Here is a 22,420-nt window from a genome sequence, read left to right as displayed (position 1 = left end):
CTAACTGGACTGATCATTGAAGTAACCTGGAAATACCTAATTGATTTCAGTGGATCTCATGTTTAGTCTTGAATGGCAGAATTATCCAATCTTATCTGATCTTCTTTTCACCTGACAACTATAATTATGTTTAGTAGAACTGTTACAGGTGTAACTAGAGCTTCAATTGCCTTAGGGAAGATAAAGTTCTGTTCTGTCAGTAGGGGCCACTGGTATGTATTTTAGTTCCTGCATAGTATAGGCAAGTTTTATCGAGTCTTAACTAGTTCTTGGTTACCCCAACATGTTTGCAGTGGTCATTTGCATAACTTAATTGTCCATTTTATTGATACAGTCTACTTCAGGTAGTACCTCTGAGGATATCTCCTTCCCCTTTTTAAAACAGTGCAACTTTGTTACTGTATTTATTTTTTTTTTTTACCATCCCTGGTTCTTTCAGGCTTCCCATAGTCCCATGAAATTAAAATTCTGGCTCTTATCTTGATTTTAATTTACTGGTTAATTTAAAATTTTTGGAACCACCACAAGTATATGTTAGTTCAGACCATTGTGAGGTTCTCATTTGAATTCCTGGAATTTTCAAGCTGTTTTAACAAGCCTGTGATCCCCTGTAGATTTTTGGCTCCCAGATCATAGTTCAAGTTGATCATACAAATATACCATGCAACTATGCTTTCCAAAAATTATCCACCTTTGCATTGCTGAACGAAATGACCCAGGGTAGACAAAAAAGAAACAATATCAGCTCATGTCTATAGCAAGGTGTTCCCACTGTTCTGAGGAAAAGAAAACCAAAGTCATATGGAACTGCAGGTAGTTAAAGCAGTAAATATACAAAGTCTTGCATTCTTTTGGATCGGTCCTTGACGCTTGGGGAAATTCTATGTGTATGATTCAATCACACACCGAAGTTTTTCTTCTGAGTGCTTATTTGTACTGTCTTCAATACAGCTTGACTCTTCAATAAAGAGTCTAAAGAGAGAAAAATGCCAGTAGTGTAACTGAAGTGCACAACCAAGAATCAGGAGACATGGCATCCCTTTCTAGACTAAGCTCATGTTGACAGGTAAGTCACACAGCCAGATTCATATTAGACAGTTATCATGCTTTGTGAATAGCCCTCTTGTTGTCAGTGGGTCCCAGGGCTAGGGTAGAACTCAAAACACAAAGGGGTCTCCAAATTCTATTTGTAATCCCTTTGGGTTTTGGTTTCTCCACTCGGAAAAGAGAGATAGCCTTACTTGCAAGGTTTAATTCCCTGACAGTTTAAAATACACTGAAAGATTCAGATAGACAGCAATGAGAAGTATAAAGTATTGCTGGAGATAAATACTTTCAAAGTGGCTTTGTTGTTGTTCTGGCTACCTGCCCACAGCACTTTGCATGAAATTCAATACTACTGGTAGGAGAAATATTTGATTTACTAGATTTGTAAGCTCTAGACAATTAAAGAAAACAAAGTGGGGAAAAAAAAGAGTTAAGTACTTGATTAAATCAGTATTTAACACCCTGTCCAGAAGCACTCTTCTGGTCCCTTACAAGTGGACTGTCATCATACTCAATGGTCTTAACAACAGGGAAGAAGAGTTCCCTGAGGATAGGAATCATGCTTTCCCACTCAAAAGATGATAGTCACTGTGTCTCGACTGAACCTACCTCTGTGATCTGCTATAAGAAATCTCCTACTCCTCCTTTCAGGAGGTGCAAATTTTGCCATTTGGTTGTGCAAAGCACCAAGCTGATAAAGACTGGATTTGAGAAGGCTATACAGTGCAACACTTTCTTGCCGCCCTAGATTTGGAAGCAGTGTGGCCACCTTTGCACGGGGTTCTGCATAGGAGAAGGAGGTCTGCCCTGCACTCCTAATTCAAGGATTAGTGCAAGCTGAACTGCATGAAAGTAATCTGCACCTGCTTGCATGGAAATATCTTAGGTTAGGGTACTTTGCAAGGATGGCCATGCTCTGAGTCCAAAGCCCTAATTAGAGGTGCAACTTCACAATCAGTTTTGGTATGCCTAAGGCTACACTGATGCTGAAAATGACCATTTCACCCTCTTCCCTCAGGTCCTTTCCTGAGCCAGCGCTGGCAAAGTGTGAACTGAGACCAGAGCAGTAAAATGAATGGTTTGAAAACTAGTGTACCTGTAGGAGAGGGAGGGGACAAACAGTTAATGTTGCAGCAATCTTTTAAACTGTGTACGAACCTGTTTACAAAAGCATATCCTAAGTCCTTGTTTTGTGTGGCAATAGTGGAAGAAAAATAAGGTAGCAACAAACATACCACTGCTAAGAAAGGCAGGATCTGACCCAATGTGGCAAAGAATGCAATGGCAATACTCCCAGCTTACACAATGTTTTTGACTGTGCTAGTTGCCATGGCCCTGCCTTAAAAATAATTCAAGTCCTAAGAAGACAATAAAGACCATCTCACAAACATTTTCCATATATTTTGCTTGTTTGGCAGAAACAAAACCAGTGTGGTAGAATCAGTGCGTGCAGATAGCTGTCATCATGGAAATGATAAAACAAAATTAATACATAAGGTAAACAAACGTCCCGAAGACATCAGAATTTAAACAGGTTTAACTTGTAATGTGTGTGGAGAAATTAACCTGCTTTTAAAAAATCTGTTACTCAGGAAAACAACCCACAAAATGAAGAGTCTTACAAAATGGAAAGGACCACAGCTAATTTAATAAATTGGTTTCTACAGATAGTTTTCCTGTCCATACTCTGACATGAGGAAAAAATCTGACAGGTATCAAGTAAACATTATTTGTCCTGTCCTCAGATAATATTTGAGAGTTGAGAGAGCTGGAGTCAATTAATACAAATACTGCACATTTGAAAAATATTGACTAAAGCTGGAAACAAACTACTCTGTAATGGATGTTTCAGACCCAATTAACAAAGAGAAAATCTCAAGCAGATACTTTCCAAGGGAAATGTATACAACAGAACTGTTCCAGGCTTTTATGACTTGATCTTTAAAACTGGCCAAGAAGAGATTTAATTTCGTTTACTTAAACGGATTACAATGTTTCACTACCCTACCCCTTTGTCAGGTTGATTCCAGAACCAGAGGATTAGCTAACAGTTTGGTCTTACAGTGTTTATACACGTACCACCTCACACCAGAAAGAGGAACTTGGTCAGTTAGCAAAATGAGGAGAAATGCATGTTGATTCAAGTTCTCTGTTTCCATCAGCCTCTGTGGGTAAAGCAGCACAGTGGGTCAAGACGTTAGGGGAAAGGTTTTAAGCATTTGTTTCCACTTCTTACTGCATATTAAAAAAAATACCCTTTGTGTTTCTACTTGTTCATGGAGAAGCAAATAAATACAACTTCCATAAAAAGCACAATAGTACTGTAAGTACTAATATCATCAGCATTACAAATGCGTTAGTAACAAAATCCTCCCAACTAGGGGCTGAACCCCTGTACCAGCATGAAACCTGGCATCGAGCCTTCCAGACATACTGTCTGTCTGGGGAGGAAGTTTGAGTGAGTGGCTGCAACCTTCCTGCAGCCAGAGCTACCAAAGGAAACCAGTGCTGCTCAGAAACCGGACAGGGCTAGCTGAAGAGAGCTGTGCCGCCAGGGTGCAATGATTCAATGCTGTCCACCAGCAGCCACTTCTGCCAGAGCTCTTCTGGAGGGTTGCCCAGGACTTACAGCTGTTCCACCTTCACCCATGCTCCTTTCCAGTCTGCATGGCACGGTACTGCAAACTTCATAACTACAAGACTTGCCTCAGCTAAGGTGTTCACTGAGGATGTACCTTAATGTTGCTGCTTGCCTTCCTTTTGGATGGAGTTCTCCCTGCAATTCTCCATAGCCTTGCAGAATACTTTTCGAACCTCTCTTTCACCTTCAGGTCTTCTGCTTCTACATGTCTAGAGGCAGCCTCCCTCCCTCTAGCAGCATCTAAAAGCATGCAGAGGAACATGAAGTCTATAGTCACTATTCCTGGGTTTAAGCGAAGTTAAAGAATCTTTTGGTTCGAAATGTACTCTGTTCCTAGAGGTTTATAGTAGGCTGTGCTTTGGTCATTTTGCCTTTTTGGATATATTACTCTTATTTTGACTTCTGCAAGAAGGGTTTTATGCCAGAGGTTTGCTGATTATATTAAATTTGATTTTACAGTTTCGAAGGGATTCCTAAGAGGGGGAAATCACTGATAAATTAAAAGATTGCTGCAAAATTAGGGCATAACTGGAATTTCCAGATCGAGCTGAGATCTTGTTGATGAGTGACATAGGCAAGACTGGATGCGTCACAGTTGTGTGTTGCATCCAGTGGTCTTTTGTAAGGTAACAGAGTTGCTTACCAGAAGGGTTTCTTGACAAAATGTAGTAATAGTGATGAAAGCTGTAATGATCAAGATAAGGAGTTCAAGAAGATCACGATAAACAGTTGATGTGAAAGGCAGAGATACTGAAATCCCCTAACATAATTGAAAAATTATATTGTTAAAATAATGCAAAAAAAGATAATTGCTTTAAAGTAAGACTCAATGTCTCAGTGCAGAAATGTACCTGTACATTACAGATATCATTATGTATACAAATATAGTGTAGATGGCGCCTACCTGCTGACCTTTGTAGAGAAGCATTATCTCATTGATACATAAAACTGTTCTATTTGTATATGTGGTAATTTCACGCACTTGTTGCTCTCTGGACCTTCCAAGATGGTCTTCTTGATGGGAGCTGTGATAAAATGTCAACAGTGCGGTTAGTGAGCTGAAAGTCTGCTCTTTATTTAATCAGTACACAGCAAGCACAATGTCTTACCCTGTCGTACCATAAATTTGTTGCTGAGTAAAATCTGTAGCTGGGTAAAAATGCATGCACAGCCAGTTACAGCAGGTTAAATTAGCGGCTATGAATGCAATCTTAGTTTACTTGCTCCTGGCAACTTGCTCTGGGCACATACCTTTCGCACTGATCCTAAGGGATCACAGCTGAAAAAAATAGCTACTTTTTCACAGAAAACCAAGGAATCACAAATAAACTCTGGATTCTTTTCAGTTATATCTTTAAGTTTTATAATTTACTTTCTAATGAAGCTGGTGAAGTCAAGATCTGCAGGGAGCTGTCATCTTAAACGCCAAGTGTCTTTTCCACAGCTCTGTTCCAAAAATACAGGGAGCTGAAATTTGCTTTAATCATAGTAGCCCTGTTGAATCTGTTAAAGCTCAGACAAACATGACGTCAGCTGCAGACCCAGCAGGGCACTTTTAGGAGATCAGATTTCTTTAAATTACAAAACCACACTCCTTACAAGGAGCAGAGGACTTTTAATGTCAATGTTTTATAGTCCAGGTCATGGCTAGTTTTTGCACCTTCTACTTAGAATAACAATCTTAACTTGGTTGACCTAACACTGCCATACAAATACCTGATGTAGAAAATGCAGTAGGGACATTGAGGAGTGTAATTAAAGCACCTTGTCACTTTTGGATCAAGGCTAATATTACCCTATTTACATTCAGTACTTTATAGATGATAAAGACTGCTGGTTTGCATTAGAATGTAATTTAGAGATATATAAGTTAGTCCCTTTCACATTGTTTTCAGCGTGCAGTGCAGAGTATTGCTACTTTGGGCACTGGTGCTGCAATGTGGTGAAAGCTAACCATATACTTACTTACTAAGAACAACATGTTAGGTCTTAAAGGACCTAGAAGAGAGAGGCAGGCAGAGGGAAAGGTCCAGGTCCTTAGCTGGTGTATGTTATGTTTTGTCTTTCACTACAGATCTTAAATTGCTACAAGGTGCTGGGAGATGTTTTGTAGACTCTGGTACATGAGATGAACTTGATTTGGTCATGTGATTGCAGGAACTGGATTTAGCAAAGCAAACAATCTCTTCCAATTCTATGCTGGGATTCACTGGGGTGAATCCTTATGCTCTTTTTGCTAAGCAGGAAGTTATACCGACATTTGATCCAATGGTTTGTGATGGTGCTATTTCCATCTGCTCACTCTGATCTTCATGGGTTGAGCCATAAATACAGTAGAATCATAGAATCCCTTGGTCGGAAAAGGTCTGCGAGATCATCAAGTCCAACCATACCTGTCCACTACTAAACCATAACCCTAAGTGCTTCATCTACCCGTCTTTTAAATACCTCCAGGGATGGTGACTCAGCCAACTCCCTGGGCAGCCCATGCCAGTGCCTGAAAACCCTTTCAGTGAAGAAATTTTTCCTGATGTCTAACCTGAACCTCCTCTGGCACAACTTGAGGTTATTGCCTCTCATCCTATTGCCTGTCACTTGGAAAAAGAGACCAACACCCACCTCACTACAACCTCCTTTCAGGCAGTTGTAGGCAGTGATAAGGTCTCCCCTCAGCCTCCTTTTCTATAGGCTAAACAACCCCAGTTCCTTCAGCTGCTCCTCATAAGGCTTGTTCTCCAGCCCCTTCACTGGGTTCATTGCCCTTCTCTGGACATGCTCCAGCACCTCAATGTCTTTCTTGTAGTGAAGGGCCCAAAACTGAACACAGTATTTTAGTTGTGTCCTCAGCAATGCTGAGTACAAGAGGACAATCACTTTCCTGGTCCTGCTGGCCACACCGTTTCTGATACAAGCCAAGATGCCATTTGCCTTCTTAGCCACCTGGGCACACTGCTGGCTCATGTTTAGCCGGTTGTGGACCAACACTTCCAGGTCCTTATCATCTGGCAGCTTTCCAGCCACTCTTCCCCAAGCCTGTGGCACTGTACAGGGTTGTTGTGTCCCAAGTGCAGGACTCAGCACTTGGCCTTGTTGAACATCATGCTGTTGGCCTCAGCCCAGTGATCCAGTCTGTTCAGACCCCTGTTCAGAGCCTACCTACCCTCAAGGAGATTGACGCTTCCTCCCAGTTTAGTGTCATCCCCTCACTAATAAAGACATTGAACAGAACTGGACCCAACACAGAGCGCTGGGAAACACCACTTGTGACTGGAATCCAACTGGATTTAACTCCATTTACCACCACTCTTTGAGAGCATATGCCTGTCCAGGCCAGTGGTAGCCAGTTTCTCAAGCAGAATGCTGTGAGAAATGGTGTCAAAGGCTTTACTAAAGTACAGCTACACTATATCCACAGCCTTTCCCTTATCCATTAAGTGGGTCAACTTGTCATAGAAGGAGATAGGTTCGTTTGGCAGGACCTGCCTTTCATAAACCCATACTGACAGGGTGTGATCACCCAGTTGTTTTGTGTGTGCTGTGTGATAGCACTCAAGATGACCTGCTTTATGATCTTTCCTGGCACCAAAGTCAGACTGACAGGCCTATAGTTCCCTGGATCTTCCCTCTGACCCTTCTTGTAAATGGGCACAACACTTGCCAGTCAAGTGGATCTTACCCAGTAAGCCAGGACTGTTGGGAGATGGTCGAAAGGGATTTGATGAGCATCTCCACTAGCTCTCTTGGAGATCTACTGGGTGGATCTCATCCGGCCATATAGAACTGTGAATGTCTAATTGACTAAGCAGGTCTCTTAGCCATTTCCTCATGGATCATCAGAGCTTTGTTCTGCTTTCCTTCCTTGTCTTCTGGCTCAGGAGCCTGAGTACCCAGAGAACATCTTATCTTACTATTAAAGATTGAGGCAAAGAAGGCATTAAGTACATCAGCCTTATTCTCATCCTATATCACTATTGTTCCCCCCTGCATCCAGTAAAGGATGGAGATTCTCCTTGGCCCTCGTTTCTCATTAATATATTTGTAGAAACATTTTTTATTATCTTTCACAGAATTGGGTGATTTAAGTTCTAGTTGGATTTTGGACTTTCTCTCTGCAATGAGAATCCAAAAGAAATATAGGATCTGTGTGGTGGAAGGCTGTTTTCTGACACCTCAATTACTTTATTACAGGATCCAGTTTTAACAGTGAAGCTACTTGTGAAATACAAAATTGCCAAACAGATCTTCCACTGCCAAGGCATTAAATTGGAAATGCTGATCCTCTGTGCTTAAACATGTATTTTAATATAAACTTTTTGTTCTAGGATGTTAACTGGAAAAGCTTAACCACAAAAATAACTAACATAATATCACAGGCTGTTATATGACCACCTGGACAAGTAAGTTACAGTAGCCGTGCCTGCTTTCTGCAGAACACAGCCAGATTCTGTCTTTTCTTTCAGGAAGATGGAACTAAATTTTGCATAAAACCATCAGCAGCATTAAATACAGTCTGCTAAGAAATGCAAAGAGTTCAGCTTCAGGGAGGGATATTTGAAGAGTGTAGTCATACTCAGGCTCAGTTTTCACCTGGTTTTTGCAACTATATATGATAACATAAACCTAAAGGGTGAAATTCCACACCAGAGTGAGTAGTCCAAAACCACACTATTCTGGTAGTCTTTCAAATAAGTCAAAGGACTAGAGCTTAGATGGTCCATTAAGTATTGCCTAGGCTTTAGTCAGGTTCTCCACATGAGGCTAAAATATCATCCTTTGTGAAAACAGAAACAGCAACAAGTACATTTCCGAAATTGCTCCATTTATCATATTGATTCTGTGTCTTCCTGTCACAGAGCCTATTGGGTGTTACATAAATCAGCCTTGGTTCTAGTAAGCTTAAGATGATGCAGAACTGTGTGGCAAGTTACAAAGTTACTTTTGAGAAGATGTCAGACGCATATCAAATGCGAATATAAATCTTTGCAGAATTAACAAATCACAAGCCTAGCAAAAGTCTGTGTTCAAGTTAGTGCCTATATCCTGCAACTTTTGATGTTTTAATGCCAATCTCTTGAATTTACTCCAAATTCCTTTCTGTTTCATATACTGTATCACTGGGCACAACCATTTGCTCCCTTTCCTCTAGCCTCCATTTCATGCAGCTGCAACTCATTTTGACTCTGCTGCTGATTCAGCCACATACCACAAATGAACTGGAAGCAAAGGTCAAATTTCAAGGCATGCTATTCATACACCTCGAGTTGGAGGTGTTCAGCAGGTTCAGAAACACGCGTGCTCTTCCTATTCATGCTGTATTTCTAGTCAGAAGGAAATTATCCTCTATATGCCAGTGAAGACTGGCTGAAAGACAGATTTATTTTCCTTTTTGATTTAGAGAGTAAAGACAACAAGGGCATTGAACTCAAGAGATTCTCTTTGCATAGATTAACCAAACATTTATAGAAATGTGATTAATTTTGCATTGACTTTGTGGCTGGCATAGCAAATGACATCGGAGAATGAATGTTTCATTGCCTAAAAGCCCACCAATAAATGCATATGGAATTAAAAATTCCATGCTCAGATGATTAGCAGTAGTGATGAGGAGGATGTAATATGCATTTGGTGCTGTTTGGTTTACAAAGCAGTATTTCAGCTGGGAATGTTACACACATTATAAGTTCCTTGGGAGCCAGTGGTTCAATTTGATTTCACAGACAAGTAACATGAGATCCTAGAAACATTTGATCTACCGGATATTGCTGGCACTGCTCACTGTTGCTTTCTAAGAGCACAGGCTTCTGTCACATACCTTTCCATAGGGCACAAGCTGCTTTCTGCCTTGCTCAGGAGTAGATAGTTACTGTAGTGAAAATGCAAGTATACCGTACACTATTCAGGAGGCCATCAAAGACTTTGCATGCTCTTTGACAATTCTGTAAGGTATGATTTGCAACCCTCCCCTCCTCCACAATTCATACTTGGGAGCAGTCAGAATACTTATTAGCAAACAGGTGTTGTTTAATATAGAGATATGACAAGAGCATTGAAGTTGTAAGAGACTAGTCTGTGCACAGGAGCTAGGAATTAATGTCAGTCAGGCATTTCTTCTTCCTTCAGGACAATTAAATTTTGCCAGATATTTACATGTATGAAGTTTCATTCACATCTACAGCTTTTACCTCTTGAAAAAGGGGTAATGATGGGACAAGCACAATTCATAAAGATCTTTTTGGGAAGGCAGGAAGACATTGGATATCCCAATGTGCTATTTTTATTTCAGAAAACCTGTTTTGAAAGATCAGAATAGACTCCTGGAATGTGTTTTGGGAAGTAAAATGGTCTTTACAATATTCATAACCCAGCTACAAGCAGAAATCAAGAGGTCCATGCCCTCCTAAGGGCTTCTACTCCAAGTTCCAAGAGGTGCTTGCAGGCCTATCATTGAATTATTAGCTGCTGGGTTTGTGTGGCTGCATCCAGAAAAGCCTGTCAAGCTCTTCGATACATCATCTGCTGCTGCACACAGGGGTGCTCAGTGGCTTTCCACGTCCTTTGGCAGGAGAAACTATTCAGCATGCAGCACCACAGATGGTTGCACTGACAGAGAGAGATGTTGGCATACACAAGCAGAGTCATAGGAGCAAGAGGCCAGTAGCATCCTTAGATGAGATTTGACAAAAGGGAAGATGCTTCAGAAAACTACATCCTAAAACTTTGACATTTCTAGGAAAGAAAAAGAGATAAAAAAGAAATCTGTGTTTAGGTTAAAGGGAAGGTCCATGCTCAGATGCCTTCCCTTGTTTCTCTGTACTTCTTCTTCCCTCTCCCCAGTTCCTGTAAAGCCCCCTCCATGCAACTGATGGTTAAGAAGTTCTCATACTGCCTAGCAGAAAAGTAGGAAAAAACTTTAGAATTACCTCATTAACAATTTTATTAACCAGCATTTCAGTTATGCTCTGTGCTAGACCACCAAAACTGCTGGATGATGAGGAGGTTATTTGGTATATCAGAATGTTTCTTCTATACTACATCACACTCCTGCCAATCCGTTAGGCAATATTTGTTCACTGCTTTAATCCTGATGAAATCAAAAGAGGTTTTAAGAGGTTTTAAAGGCCATTCCATTATATGCCCAGGAGATGAAGGCTCTGTAACAGTTTACTGGCTTGTATTTGTTCCCCTCCCAATATTCTGACTCAGTCACTGTTAAAATATCAACAAGATGCATGTTGACACACTTGTAGCAGATACAGAAGACCTTGCTTCTGCTACACGTATTTATTCCCAGCAGTGCCTTGCTATTAATGCCTTAACTGCACTGACGCTACTTTCAAAATGGATTTAGGGGGAATAAAACCTATGTTCCAGAGGAAGAATCTAAGGAAGTACACCTAAAATATCCAGCTGAAAAATAAGCTTATTTGAGGATAAACCAAAAAGGCATCAAACTGCTGATTTCAGTTTTTCCAGGCTTTGCTTCTGATGGATGGATATTTATAGCTGCAGCTTCCAACTATTTATTTTAGGTTCATGGAAGAAGGAACACCCTTTGCTAACCCAAGGAATAGCTAGAAGACATAAATCATCTTTAAAGGTACATCACGCTTCCTTAGCCTAGGCCATCAGCACCCACCACCTGTTATATTAAAAGAGGTAAAATAACCTAAGCAAAGTAACCATAAACCACAGGCATAGGATGGAGGGAGGGGATGTTAAACCAACCTACATCTGTGATTTCCATCATAGACAGCATCACTCAATGCTTAAAGGGGGAAAAGAAAAAAAAGCAGGGATTTAACCAAGCCACCATGAGGTTAAAAGAATGTCAGAATATAGCTGTCTGGCTAAGAAAAGTCTTCTCTGTTGTCAGTCCCTGTTTTTTCTCCTGGCATCAAAGTAGAAATTATGTGCAGCCAAAAGCATTCACATTGAAGGAGACTGGTGGAAGAGATGAGGCTAGTAGAAAATAAAGAAAAATAATACAAAACCCATCTAATGGTAGAGGTGGCACTTATTCTTCTCAGGAGAAGGAAAATTGAAGAAGAGCCTTTTGTTTTGGCTTTTTTACATCTAACTTTCCCTCTGACATTAACTTTCAAAGTGTCCTTTGCACTCACCTGTGGTCTTATGAATCCTGTGCAGAACATTTGGATGACAAATGCAGGCCTGGAAAAGCATGAGCTCTCATATCTTTCTTATAGCAGCCCTATCCTTAACTCCTTCATAAAAAAACAGGAGAATTAGAGTCATTGTTCTTACCATCCCAATACTAGTACTGATGCCAAGTAATATCTAGTTCATGGCTATGACTTTGCTATTCTATTACTCCTTTTTTGCTAGTTTGTTGACTTGAATCCATTGTGACACTGTGTTGTTTCAAAATAGCCCTGCTGTGAGGGTTTTAATCAGAGAAATAAGTGTACTCTTCATATAATTCCATACTGCAAAGAGTAAGTAAAAGGATGATACATGGCACAAAGGACTCTGGTCAAAGCAAGCTGCCAAACCAAGACTACAGAGAAGTGAAATTGTAATTCTGGTTAACCCAGCTCTACTTCTTGTCCTGTTCTACTGCCAGTGTAGTACTTGATTGTGAGCTAACTCGGCACTTTCCACTGGGAACTGATGCTAGTTCCACTCATCAAGAAGCAGTAAAGGAGATTATTTCTGAAAAGTGTATTGTAAAGATCAATTAACTCTGGTTTGCAGATGTCAATGCATTCCCCGAGATCTCATATAGCATTATTTACACAATAAAGTTTGAGAGGTTTCATATTGACTTTGAGATATTGAAAAAAATCTTTTTGATTTTTTAAAATTACTTTCTAATTGTGAGATGTTTTAATCCAGCCAGAGGGCTTAGTTCAAACAGTAAATGTTGCATGTAAACCTGTGCATGTAGGAATCACAGTTTACAGCAACAAAACACAATTCTACTAGTAATGTGACTTCAGTAGATTACAGCTTTGAAATGCAAAGCCTTTTACCAAGGTCACTTCTGCAAACATAGCCCTTGATTTTAGAGCTGGCAGAAAATATTCTTCCCCCTTTATAGGTACCAACTGTTGTTATATATTTTACTGTTGAAAATCTTTTAAGAAAATAAAATCAAACTGCCTGTGAATTTTGTAACTTTACTGCCTTAGAATTACATAAAGCATGTTAATATTGGGTAACACTGTAATCCATCTTCCTCATTTTTTTAAGTAATTAGAAAAATATAAGAAAGCTTACAAAAAATTTCAGATATGTGCCAATATCGTGAAGAAATTATCTGGCTTTTCAGTGCTTCTGCTTTATATGGCAGTCTTCCAGACTCCTTTTGCCACACTTAGTAACTTCTAATATTCCCACTATAGCTATATTCCTGTTTGGTTTTTTCCCCCCTACCCCCAATTCCAGTTGCTGAAAATAAAACATTATGTCACAACCACTGTAGGCATCCCCCATTCCTATCTCCCTTCGAGGCAGATGGTAAAGACCTGCACGCAAAAAACATGCTGGAACTGGCTAGATTTAACCAGTGAAACTTCTTCCTGAAGGCACAACATTTTCAGGGTGAAGGTCTTCCATTTTAATTTAGTGGGACTACAGTGGAGAAACCTTCCATGGCAGTATTTTTCTGGAGCTTCCTTTCCTCATGGGAGAATCAACAGAAAGAACCAACTCGGTTTGAAATACCCAAATCAACACAAAATCCAAATGCTTAACCAGAGCATCTCATAAAACACGGATACACAAAGCTCTTAATGATTCAGGATTATCTCACACCGGGACAGAGATACAGTCTCCATCAAGCACACTGGAATTTCGACTGTAGGCTTAGGTGTCTTCTATAGCATCTTACATTGGATACACAGGGGCACTAGCAGAAAAACAGCAATTAAGAAATGAGCACCTCAGGAAACACAGTAACAAAAATAACTTGTCAGTTGTTATTATTGGATGCGTACAATCTAAGCACTCCCTAACCACTAGGAGGCATACAAAATTGCTTTGTTAAAGTTTTGTCAACCCTTACACACTTCACTCCCTACACCTAGAAAAGCTGTCAGTTGTAGTGGCTCATGAATTCTGCTGGAAGTAAAGCCACAGGCTGTCCCTTTTAAAGCATTCTACCTGTAGGGCTAGAACATCATCAAATATTATATCTCCAGGAGGAAAGAATGCAGGTATTGGGTACCTCTAACTCAGCACCTATAGCTCAAAAAGTGTCAAATCCAAGCACTGTTGTTTCCTTGGGGTAAAAGGGGGCACACAGCATAGCCTTGTTTCCCAGTTATGAGAACTGATTGCCACCCTAAAGGGCTCTCTCTCACTGCTGACATAGCACAATCTGACATGAAACCATGTCCAGCCCTCCTCCACCCCTCACAGAAGGCTGCACTACAATTCTAGAATTGTAACTGGCTCCCTCTACGATGACTTCTTTTTTCTGCTGGAGTGGACCAACGCAACTGATTTGATCTGTAAAGCATCCTACTTACTTTGAAGGCAAGGGAGAGGATTTTGGTAAATCATGATGTTTTTCTTCAGCCTAGTCTTGACTAGCAAGCCATTAAAAATAGCATTGATTTAAAGCAGGAATTTTTCCAATGTTTTTTATTTCCTCCCCCAAAAGCCTGCTCTGTCCCTCCAGGCTTACTATATAGCCTCAGAAGGCCTTCTGTTTCTAGTAGGGTTCATTTTGGCAGAGCACATGAAAAGCAGCCTTGATGCTGTGTGGCATCAAAAAAAAAAACCCACAAAGCAGCTGTGAGTGTAACACCAACCTCCTTTCCTCTGGCAGTCACACCTGCTCCATATAATTCACATCATGATCCTAAAAAGAGTTCAGAAAATCTTTTGATACAAGTTCATCAAGGTCTTACCCAGGCAGAGGGATACATATCATTTACTCACAATGAACCTGCCAAGAGACCAGTCTGCTTAGTACAATGGGCTGCAGTTTTGCATCAGTGGATTTCAGCTGAGAACCAAACAGGTGTAACGAATCGGGCACAATAGGTTCACTACATCAAACACAGACACCTCCTGAATAATAAACAGGACATGGGAACCTTGTGAAGCTCTCTATTTGTGCCTTATTGAATGCAATAGACACATATCCACAGCATGTTATAGCATTTTGGCCAAAAAGTAGCCTAACAGCAACAACAAAGTAACTCTGAATTGCAAAAAGAAGAGAGACCAGTTCTGGACTGATCCTTCTTCCAATAAAGTCAATAGGAGTTTTGCTGTGTGCATCAAAACAGTTTGGTCCCTCCTATCACAGGTGGGTTTCTTTCTGCCCATATCAGCTTTTCTAGATATCAGTAAGAGAGAGCAGGTCCATTTGGGTAGAGAAGGGAAAGAATACAAGCCAAAATGAAAAAAGACAAAGAAGGTATTAAAACTTTCCAGGAGTCATTTCAGGTGTATCAACCTGTTATCAATTTACAACTAATACTGAAGCAGGATGTCAGGAGTCTGACCCATATGTTTTGTGAATACCAAATAAGCCAAGTACACAGATATTTGAAGATTTTTTAAGTGTCAGGCTGAAATTGATTCCAGAAATATATTGAAAAAGGATTAAATTTGTTTCTGAATGATACCCGGTGTAACACTGTAGATTTCTGTAGGTTTTCTGGAGAAGGTAAGTCAGTGCCCTGAGAGCAATAAATTAGGAATCATAACTGTGATTGTCCTCTAAGATTTGCACTTTATATTGCCTTCCAACTTGTAGTTTGTTTCCCTTTCTAAAAAATGTTTTCTTCATTCAGTTAGCAGACGTTGCTCACTGCATGATCACACCTAGTGTACAATTAAGAACTGCTTCTAATTGTATATAACTAAAAATGCTCAGCTGAAAACAAACATTGTTTAACCTTGGAGTTTTTAGTTTTCAGACTTCCACCATTTCTTTAATGAATAAATTGTAATTTCTAAGGAGCTGGGGGAGGAGGGACCCTCACCCTATTCCTTATATGCTCGTTGAATCTTTTTGCTGTTTTTCTGCCTTTCTTTTCACCTGCTCTCTCTACCTCTGTCCAACGCCTTCATTCAGCGAATTTAAGCATTTTTTCACCAATTCTGAGTCCCACTCTTCTTCAGATCTTCCCCAGCAGCTTCCAACCTCAGATTTCAAGGGTATCACACATTTTTCTCCTAATGTAAACAAAATTGTCTTTTGTCTCCTCTTTCTCCCCTATACTAGCAGCATCTCAGCCCTCCAGGCCGGCATTTTTCTAAATAAATGAATCTGTTTCAAAAATCAAGCCTGAGGCATGTGTCCCTTTCCACAGAGAACATTTGGCCAAAAAGCAGATCTGGTGAAAGATGTAGTTTCTCAATAGGCTTGACCAAAGACAGACTGCAGAATACAGAATAAGGGTTTGGGGTAGTCTTCACAACTACTGCTGCCTATAATTACACAGGTCAATAAGAAACAAGCTAGTAGTGCTCAGGCAGTTTCCCACTGACGTAAGGGAACATGCACAGCTGGCTGAAATGAGCCCGTTCTCTTTGACGAGCATTCAGTAATGGATTTGCTGCACCTAAAGCAAAGCTATATTTCAACACTTATTTTTAAAAAGCAGCAACCGGTCGTCCACACCCCAGTAGTCTGCGTAACTGGATTCATGACATAATATCACAATGTTTACTAAGAAAGTAGCAGATGGTAGTTATTGTTGTTTTTTCTAAAAAAAGGACGCATATGTACATCGTGATTATACTCAGAATATTCCTGTTGAAAACAACACTTCTTTAATTTAGTAGAGGATATTAAAGTTTGTTTAAAAAACATACTCCATGAGAAGAGTTGCAGATGGAGTTAGCAAGCTCACCTTCTGTTTTACTTAAAAACACGGTCTAATAAGAGGTTGTGTGTTTTTAGACAATGCAGTGAAACATGGCTGTTTGCAAAACATTTTGCTCAGCAACATATCATGGAGTTTGGCCTTTAGAGTCCATGTGGTTTTGTGTGTAAAATGGACCTCAATATTGATTTTGAATTAATACAAGCTTTTATGAAGATTCAGTACGCTTTGTTCCTTTCCAAACTGAACAATTCACTGAATATTAGACTTATATAAATAAATACATAAATAACCTTAGCATCCTTGGAGTAAGAACTGGGGCCTACAATGAGTATTTACCCACCACACAGGCAAAGTCAATCTTCCGTGTGTGCCCGTACCTTCATAATTACACGTGTAGTTATTTTAAGCCAGGAAGCATTGTAATAAAGATAGTACCACTTCAGGATACTCTCCAGCTTATGATGTTCTCTGGGGAAGTGAGATACACAAATTCTAATGTCCTTGGGTGCTAAAGAGATATGAATGTTTTTATCTCCCCTATCAAAAATGAGTAGATAAAAAGCAGCCACCACCTTTTCATGCAGAGCACTTATATAATTGCTGCAGCCTGAAGTTAGGTTTTCAGGTTCCCTAGGACAGCAAACAGGCTTTGGGGATCTGTGTTTAGGCAGAAGAATCTCAAGCAGACTTAAGATACCTCAATCCTTTTGGGAAAGAGCCCTGCGCCTTATACCCTAGTCACACCTGTGTCCCACATCTGGGTAAGGCGGATGCTGCTAAAGTAGGGCCTTAATAAAACCAAACACATTTACATTTCTTTGATTTGATGTTTAGAAAGCAAAGATGGAGAGAACCTGTAGTGCTTTCATTAAATATTTTCTTTTATGAAACAGTTCTGCATTCAGCAGCATCCCATGCTCCATTTAGTGAACTTTTATTTTTCCATTTTGCAGATTAACTGTTGCTTGAATTGCCAAAAATCACACTTTAGTCTAATGGAAGGTTCAGAGATGAAGGCTGTGCTGTGCCCATCTGCGTTGCTAGTGAGCAGCAAGAGGGTGCCAAGTGCATGACAGGAGCAGTGACTCTGCTGGCAGTAATGTAAACCCAGCAGGGAAGACTCTGCACACTGGGCTATGCTTTGATACTGAAAAAACCCCAAACTCAAGTAATTTTATTATCACGTTTAGGGAAAAATGAAACAATGAGATTTGACAGGGAACCGACTAGCTGCCCTAATGCTTCAGCAGCTTCAAAGGAGAAGGAATCCAAAAACTGGAAAAGCACCCAGCTGATATATGACAAGGCCAACAACAACTGTTCATCATACAACAAAATTGGGCTTTTGGATTTTCACTCTCTTTGCCACCATCTCAGGAACTTCTCTGTGAAGATTCAGTGGCTTATTACAGCTGCTAGGAAAGCACAAGGAAGGGGGCTGACAGGTCCATGATGTCTACCACCAGGGATGGTGAATGAAGGTGCCACCTCTGCTGCAACACTCACCACTCAGGCTCAGGGATGTGAACATGCAATTACTCACCTGCTTCTATTTTGAGACAAAGTGCCACGGTGTTTGCTGATGGAGGAGTCTTGGGGGAAGACGACACGTGTGGAAGTGGGGCTTAAGAACTTGAAAGTAATCTGAAAAAAAAAAATGATTTGGTCCATCTGAGTTCAGCTCTGATATTTGTCAATTTACATAAATGGAGACAATAAAATTGAAATAATTTATTTACAAGTACAGTCATTCGCTATTGCAAAAATCAACTATTTTAGACATCACTGTATAAAAATAGTCCATTACATCAACTCTGTTTTTCATCAGCTCCAGAAAAAATTGTGGGCTGTCAGGGATTTGTGTGGGCTTTGAGTTTATTTTAGGTTGTGTATCAAGGACTGATGAGAATAATATTGGTACTAAGTCTGGCTCATTCATTCAGGGAAAAGAATTTACTGCAGGTGAAGGGAGAAAGCAAAACGAGGTAATTTCTCTCACACCACCATCCTTTAGACACTTCTGCCACTTTGCCAAACAAAGAGAGAGGCAACAGGTCTCAATGGAAGAGCCAGTCCATGTTTTCTCTCAGGTGACCTTTAAAGGAACCTAGAAAGACTAAACATGGCCAGAAAAATTCAGACTCTGAGGCTAAACAGAGAAAACTTTCCAAAGAGCCCCAAGAGCCACACAATGCCAACAGTCCCACTGACAGAAGTGTTAGCTGTAAATACCCCATTTCGGCTTTTTTCTCTCCTCCTCACCTTTTCCTCTCCAGAGAAACAAGCTGTGCATGACTATTTGGGGGCTATTTTCTGGCATGTTCTTTAGCTTTATGAGATTCAGATTTTCAAGTCTTTATATACAGCTGCAGTAACTGGAAACCTTGGGCAAAAATTTCTGAAGCCATGAAATAACTAGACTGAATTAAACTTGGAGATACACATTCTGCAAAACCGAAAAGTACCAAGTCATTACATTAAATGATTTGTACTGAAATTGCTACCACACAGCACAAGCTGGTTTCTCTAGTGAGAAAACAACAACAATATAAAGACATCTTATTGAATCACTAATCATCTCCCACCAAGGGACAGCTGTGTGTTTTCATGGAAGATGTCAGTCTGAGTACCAGTTGAGATCTCAATGTGTCTATGTACAAGGTTTTAGATAAATTTATGAGAAAACACGAGCAGGTTGTAACCGTAGCTTTGTTCCTTGCAGGAGGTTTCAAAATAATATGACTTTTTTTTTTTTTTTTTTCTGATATGGAGTAGGAATATTCCTAAAGTAGGAGCTATGGGAGAAAAGGAAGATGCTAACAGGACGTGCTTTCTCAGTTTGCAGATTATTTTATCGAGGAAGTAACCATGAACAAAATGAGCTCAGTATGCTTTTACTGCAGTTACCTTTTGCATGTAATACTTAGCTCATGATTTTACGTGCCAAATACCCTGTTTGCACTGAGAGTGCTTCCGCATGGACACTAGATAACAACTCCTCTTTGTCCTTGGCTGTTATCAAACCTCTGACCTGCCAGAAGTCCCACAGCTGCCTGCTCAGCCAGCCGTGAGTCACACACTGACAAAGTCCAGGTGCAGGGAAGTGGAGCTGCCACCCCACCCAATACACCATGTCAAGCTGCAGATTGTGCTCAAGTCTGAGTCTACCTTATCTTAATTGCCATGCACTAGTGTAAGACCTGGTGGTGCGTGACTCAGTTGACTCAGAGCGGTAAGTAACGTCAAGGGTAGCAAACAGCCCCAGAGCAACCCATTTAGTAGACTAGGCAACAAATACCTACAAATAAGGGAAGAGCTTAAGGAAGTCAGGAATTCCCTGGGAATGAATCACAAACACTAAAAGCTGTCCAAATTTAGCAAGTAATATTTTCTAAGCTGAAGCAGTTTACCAATATGAGACACACAAAGTTTGCAAAGGCTAACTCAACCCCAGCACTTTTTCTCAGATAGATCTCAAGGCTCTTTGCCAAATAGGTTGATATCATTACACTCCCTTTTTAAGTAGGGTGACAGATACTGGCCTGCACAAGGTCAGCCTGTGATCCAGGAGTGTGGCCAAGAACAGAACAAAGATCTCCTTTGTCACCCGACAGTAATCTTCCAGTCTAAAAATCCAGACACTCTCTTGTGTTTTGGAGGGAAGGAGGTTATTTCAACTTCCGATTTGTGTTTTGAATTTAATATGTTCGGACATAATTAGTTTAATTATTGAAATTTTTAAGTTTGTTTCCTTTATCAAATATATATTGGAATCTGTTTGTGTAAACCCAAACCAATCATAACTGCTGTCATTAGTCCTTAGGTCCATCAGGCAGGTAGCCAAGAGTAGATGCTTAAAAGGCCTCATCTTCCCTCTTATCAGAATTATGAAAACAGACCATAAACAAGTTCACATGATCCTATAACTGAATGCCACAGCAGAATTGTCACAGGAAGCAGAGGCCTTGCAGAGGCCAGAGGAGACACTGGAAGAGTCCATCTGTTACCATTCCCCAGTAAAAAGCTGTTTTGTGACCTTACGGGGTGATCAAAGCACAACAATGTACAGCAGAGATGAGGATGAAGGCAGGAGCAGGGAGAGGGCAAATTATCACGTCCTTGGCTGCAGAGAATACTCCACGCAGTGCACCATAATTGTGACTCCTTTCACCCAGAGGTGACTTCACATCAAAAGGGTGTAAAACAGTCCAGAGAAAAGCCACCACTGGTTTTCTCTAATGCTTTGACTCTGCCCTCCAAGTGCTGTAAGGGAAGGAATAGCTGCACGTACAGACTCACTTTCCCTGTGTGTGGCTCCCTCTCAGCTGGGAAAGCACATGAATACAGCAGCTGGAGACATCAGAAGACTCTGGACAAAGAAAAAGGTTAACTAGGGAATGTTTAAACTCCTTTTTTTTCACAGCTTGAAGCAATCCCTTGCTAAGGGCCTTAAACAAGGAACTGCAGAACTTCCAAGTGCTCCTTTTGTATGACTTCCAGCCCAGGATATTTATCCCTCATCTTTGTCATAGAACACAGGAGGGAGAGGATTTTGCTGCTAGATTGACAGGGAACCTTTTCTCTCCACTCATTTCCAAAGGTTCTGCTGTTATTGGGACAAATTCTTCCTTTCGGTCATCCCAGGGCAGTACTATTCTCAACAACACCTGCAGATAAGATAAAAAGCCGCCTTCCTGGTGGCTGCTTTGCTTCCGTGCTCCCTGTGCTAATTCCCCACAGCTGCAAGCAAGGGTAGCTGTGCCTGCTGCCAGCCTGTGGAAACTATTTCTCTTTTCAGTGAGTAGCAGAGGGTTTTCTTTGAAAATCAGGGGCATAATCATTAATTGGTTGTTTACAAAAGGCACAACACATGTTCCCCTGAAAAGTTAGGAAGTTACTTGTTACTTTCTGATAAATATCTGTCAACCACTGAGAAGTGTGTTTTACTATAATCTAGGACAACTAAGTGGCATTCTTCTGCCTTTAAGGGCCTGCCCAACCCAATGCAACACTAAGAAAACACTGAATATCCTGTCCTTGTTGCAGAGTCTAATGATACATGCATCTCTGATGGAGTGCTTCCCAGTTCTTCACAAGCTAGAGGCTGTCATGGAGGAAATTAACGCAAGACAAGGGTGCAGCAGAATGTGGCTTTGTGGTGTTTCCCAAGCCCCTAGCCTCACTTAAGAGAGTGCCTTAAAAACCCAGAGGCAAGCCTGGGGGCTTGTCCTGCTGTATGTCTCTGTCATTTTGCATAGAAAATGGGATCCCTCTGTTTTTTCAAGCCTCACCCCTCCTAAAGCCCCAGTTCCCATCTGTGTCCATTCACTCAGGGGAGCAGCAGGGCAGGGAAGATCAGGTTCAGTTGATCTCCATTAAGGCTGCAAGTAGAGGAGCAATGCAGGGATTTAGACCTATGTCAGAGATTCTGACCATAAAAGTCCTCCGACCCCCCATCCAAAACATTATCAGCCAACCAAAAAAAAAAAAAAATCCCTAAGCACATTAAAGAAGTTAAAAAGGATAATATTTGGGCTAGTGTTAAGCTGTGTATGAAATCAAAAGTGGAGGGCAGTGGCTTGCTGTGAGCAAAGCAAATGAATTGGCTCTTGGGGCTTTGTCCCATGTGCAGTCAGAAGAACTGATTTCCCTTTCTGCACTCTTATGAACATGTTGGAATCTAAAAAACAGAATAACTTCAAGTGTTATCAGAAATAACTTCACCTCCCTTTGTAAGGACTGATGAGAAACACTGTGTGAAATTTGCTATTGGTACTTTTAGCAAGGACTATGGCAGGAGAAAGGAGTCAAAATCCAGTCCACTTTGCTTAGATTTGGCTTAATAATTGCTACAACTTCATGCAATGCAGTCCACAAACATATTCTTTCACTGAGTTTGTAGAATGTCTGTAAACAGCTGAAA

The 22,420-nt window shown here is 40.6% G+C and overlaps 1 protein-coding gene across 5 annotated transcripts in view; it reads right to left on the bottom strand.

Annotated features, from left to right (window-relative positions):
- The window catches only part of SMIM13 (small integral membrane protein 13), a 179,510-nt gene that overhangs the window by 6,395 nt on the left and 150,695 nt on the right, over nucleotides 1–22,420 (bottom strand). The window contains exons 3-7 of one of the 5 annotated variants that reach the window (XM_054060762.1): nucleotides 18,041–18,141; nucleotides 4,593–4,713; nucleotides 4,332–4,448; nucleotides 3,783–3,928; nucleotides 989–3,212 (exon numbers count right to left, since the gene is read on the bottom strand). In XM_054060762.1, the coding sequence (XP_053916737.1) occupies nucleotides 3,890–3,928; nucleotides 4,332–4,448; nucleotides 4,593–4,713; nucleotides 18,041–18,141 (378 nt within the window). In that variant the 3' untranslated portion in view covers nucleotides 989–3,212; nucleotides 3,783–3,889. The other 4 variants (XM_054060763.1, XM_054060761.1, XM_054060764.1 and 1 more) reach the window with 4 other exon arrangements.

Source organism: Cuculus canorus, chromosome 2, assembly GCF_017976375.1.
Source record: "Cuculus canorus isolate bCucCan1 chromosome 2, bCucCan1.pri, whole genome shotgun sequence".
Taxonomy (NCBI): Eukaryota; Metazoa; Chordata; class Aves; order Cuculiformes; family Cuculidae; genus Cuculus; species Cuculus canorus.
This window is presented reverse-complemented; position numbering and strand designations above follow the sequence as displayed.